This window comes from Gossypium hirsutum, chromosome D08 (assembly GCF_007990345.1).
Source record: "Gossypium hirsutum isolate 1008001.06 chromosome D08, Gossypium_hirsutum_v2.1, whole genome shotgun sequence".
Classification (NCBI taxonomy): domain Eukaryota; kingdom Viridiplantae; phylum Streptophyta; class Magnoliopsida; order Malvales; family Malvaceae; genus Gossypium; species Gossypium hirsutum.
Window position 1 is genome coordinate 59488062 of NC_053444.1, and position 2481 is coordinate 59490542.

General features: G+C 36.1%; 1 protein-coding gene across 1 annotated transcript; it reads left to right on the top strand.

Annotated features, from left to right (window-relative positions):
- LOC107931288 (flavonoid 3'-monooxygenase CYP75B137) lies at nucleotides 1-1952 on the top strand. The gene is made up of 2 exons (XM_016863139.2): nucleotides 1-949; nucleotides 1069-1952. Exons 1-2 carry the CDS (start codon nucleotides 68-70, stop codon nucleotides 1693-1695), a joined length of 1509 nt encoding a protein of 502 aa, XP_016718628.1. The 5' UTR covers nucleotides 1-67; the 3' UTR covers nucleotides 1696-1952.
- Nucleotides 1953-2481: the final 529 nt, after the last annotated feature.

Consider the following 2481-nt stretch of genomic DNA (forward strand, 5'->3'; position numbering starts at 1 on the left):
CAATTCGAGGCCAAGCTCCTTAACTCTTACTGCTCCTCCATTTTCTCATTCACTTTAATCTCTTTTAATGGCGGTAATAACACTTTACACTGTTCTGATAGCAGTAGTAGCCATGTCTCTGCTTTCACTGTCATTCAAGAAGCTGAGGAGCACAAAGGTTAAGTTGCCACCAGGCCCCTATGGCTTACCGCTCGTTGGCTACCTCCCATTTCTTGGCAGAAACATCCACCAAACTTTCATGGAATTGGCCAACATCTATGGTCCAATCTACAAGCTCTCTATTGGACAGAAATTATTTGTCTTAATTAGCTGTCCCACCTTGGCAAAAGAAGTGGTACGTGACCATGACATCACATTCGCCAACCGCAACCCAACCATTGCAGCACTGGCTTTCTCTTTCGGTGGAAAGGATATTGCATTCACACCCTACGGGCCAGAATGGCGCATGCTGCGCAGGATCTTTGTCCATGAGATGCAGAGTAATGCCAATCTTGATGCATTTTATGCTCTTCGGAGAAACCAAGTCAAGAAAAGTATTAAAGATGTATATGGCAAGAATGGAACAACCATTGACGTGGGGATGCTAGCATATTCAACTGTCATCAACATGATAACCAGCATGTTCTGGGGTGGCACGCTTGAAGGAGACATAGGTGCTAACATCAATGCTCAGTTCCGCGATGCAGTATCGGAACTCCTTATTATATGGGGGAAACCAAATATTTCGGATTTCTTTCCATTTCTGGCTAGTTTTGACATTCAAGGCATACAAGGAGATATGAAAAGGGCATCACGATGGATAGAGAACATCTTCGATTTTGTCATAGATCAAAGAACTAAAAATAATACAAAAATTTCTAATAAAGACTTTTTAGATTTCCTCTTGGAGTTCAAAGATCATGAGACAGGGAAGTCGCTCTCCCGACCACAAATCAAAGCCTTCCTTGCGGTGTGGTTTCTCCTTTCAACTCTGTTCTTTTTTCCCTTTTATATTACACGTCACCACCATGGCAAAACTTGAGTCCCCTTTTGGTAATTTATTCCGTATGTTCAATTTTCAATGGACAGGACATAGTAATTGGGGGCACCGGTACAACCTCCACCTCTTTTGAGTGGACAATGGCAGAACTAATGCTACACCCGGAAGTAATGAAAAAAACCCAGGAAGAATTGACAGAAGTTGTTGGTGATGCCAACGTTGTGGAGGAATATCACTTTCACAAACTGCCTTATCTGCAAGCAGTTGTGAAGGAGACATTAAGATTACACCCATCGGCCCCATTGTTGCTACCTCGCTGTCCTTCCCAAAGTTGCACCCTGGGTGGATATACTATTCCAAAAGGTGCAAAGGTGTTCTTGAATGCTTGGGCTATGCATAGGGATTCTCAACTTTGGGAGAATCCGTATGAGTTTCGGCCTGAGAGGTTTGTTGGTGATTCTAATAAACTGGACTTCTCTGGGAACAAATTTCACTATATTCCGTTTGGATCTGGTAGGCGAATGTGTGCGGGGCTTCACCTCGGGGAGAGGATGTTGATGTATACTTTGGCTACATTTCTGCACATGTTCCATTGGAAAGTTCCGGATGGTGAAAAGCCTGACACTGGTGAAAAATTTGGAGTTGTTTTGGAGAAATCAACGCCCTTGATTGTTATTCCGACCCCTAGATTGAACAACTTAAAGCTCTATCACTAGAATTATCTCATCCTTTGACTAATGAATTTATGTTTTAGTAGAAATTAGGATTTAAATTTTATCATATACTAGCAGGCTTAGGCAAGAAAATTTAGGTAAAAGTACCACAAAAACCTCTTATTATATCTTGGATTGTATTTTAGTCCCTCTACTAAAAAAGAATGAGCAAATTAGCTTATGTAGGTTAGATGAGCGAGTAAAACAACCTCTCTGTGTTTATATATAATGTATAATAATAAATTTAGCCCTCAATCTTTACACACTTATTCAATTTGACCCCTATTTTTTATTAGAAGTAAATTAGAAATTTTTGAAACAAATAAGGCTAAAGGGTCAAAAAGGCCTTAGTACACATTAAAAAAATCAATTAAACCCTTTTAAAATTAAAAAATATTTAAAAAACCATAAAATTATAAAAAAAATATAAAATTTTTTTTAAAAAAATAAAAACATCAACCCATTAAAATCTAATGGTTATAATATTTTTTTAAAAAAAATTGACTCCTACTCTTTTATTGGGTCAGTATTGTTACTTTTTAATAAAATTTTATAATTTTATAATTTTATAATTTTATAATTTTATAATTTTTCAAATTTTTTTACAATTTTTATGATTTTTTAATAATTTTTAAATTTTAAAAGGGCTTGATTTATTTATTTTTTAAAATTTATTACTAAGGCCTTTTTGACCGTTTAGCCTTATTAGTTTCAAAATTTTTTAATTTACTTTCAAAAAAAGTGTAGGGGTAAAATTAAATAAATATGTAAAGGTTAAGAGCTAAGTTT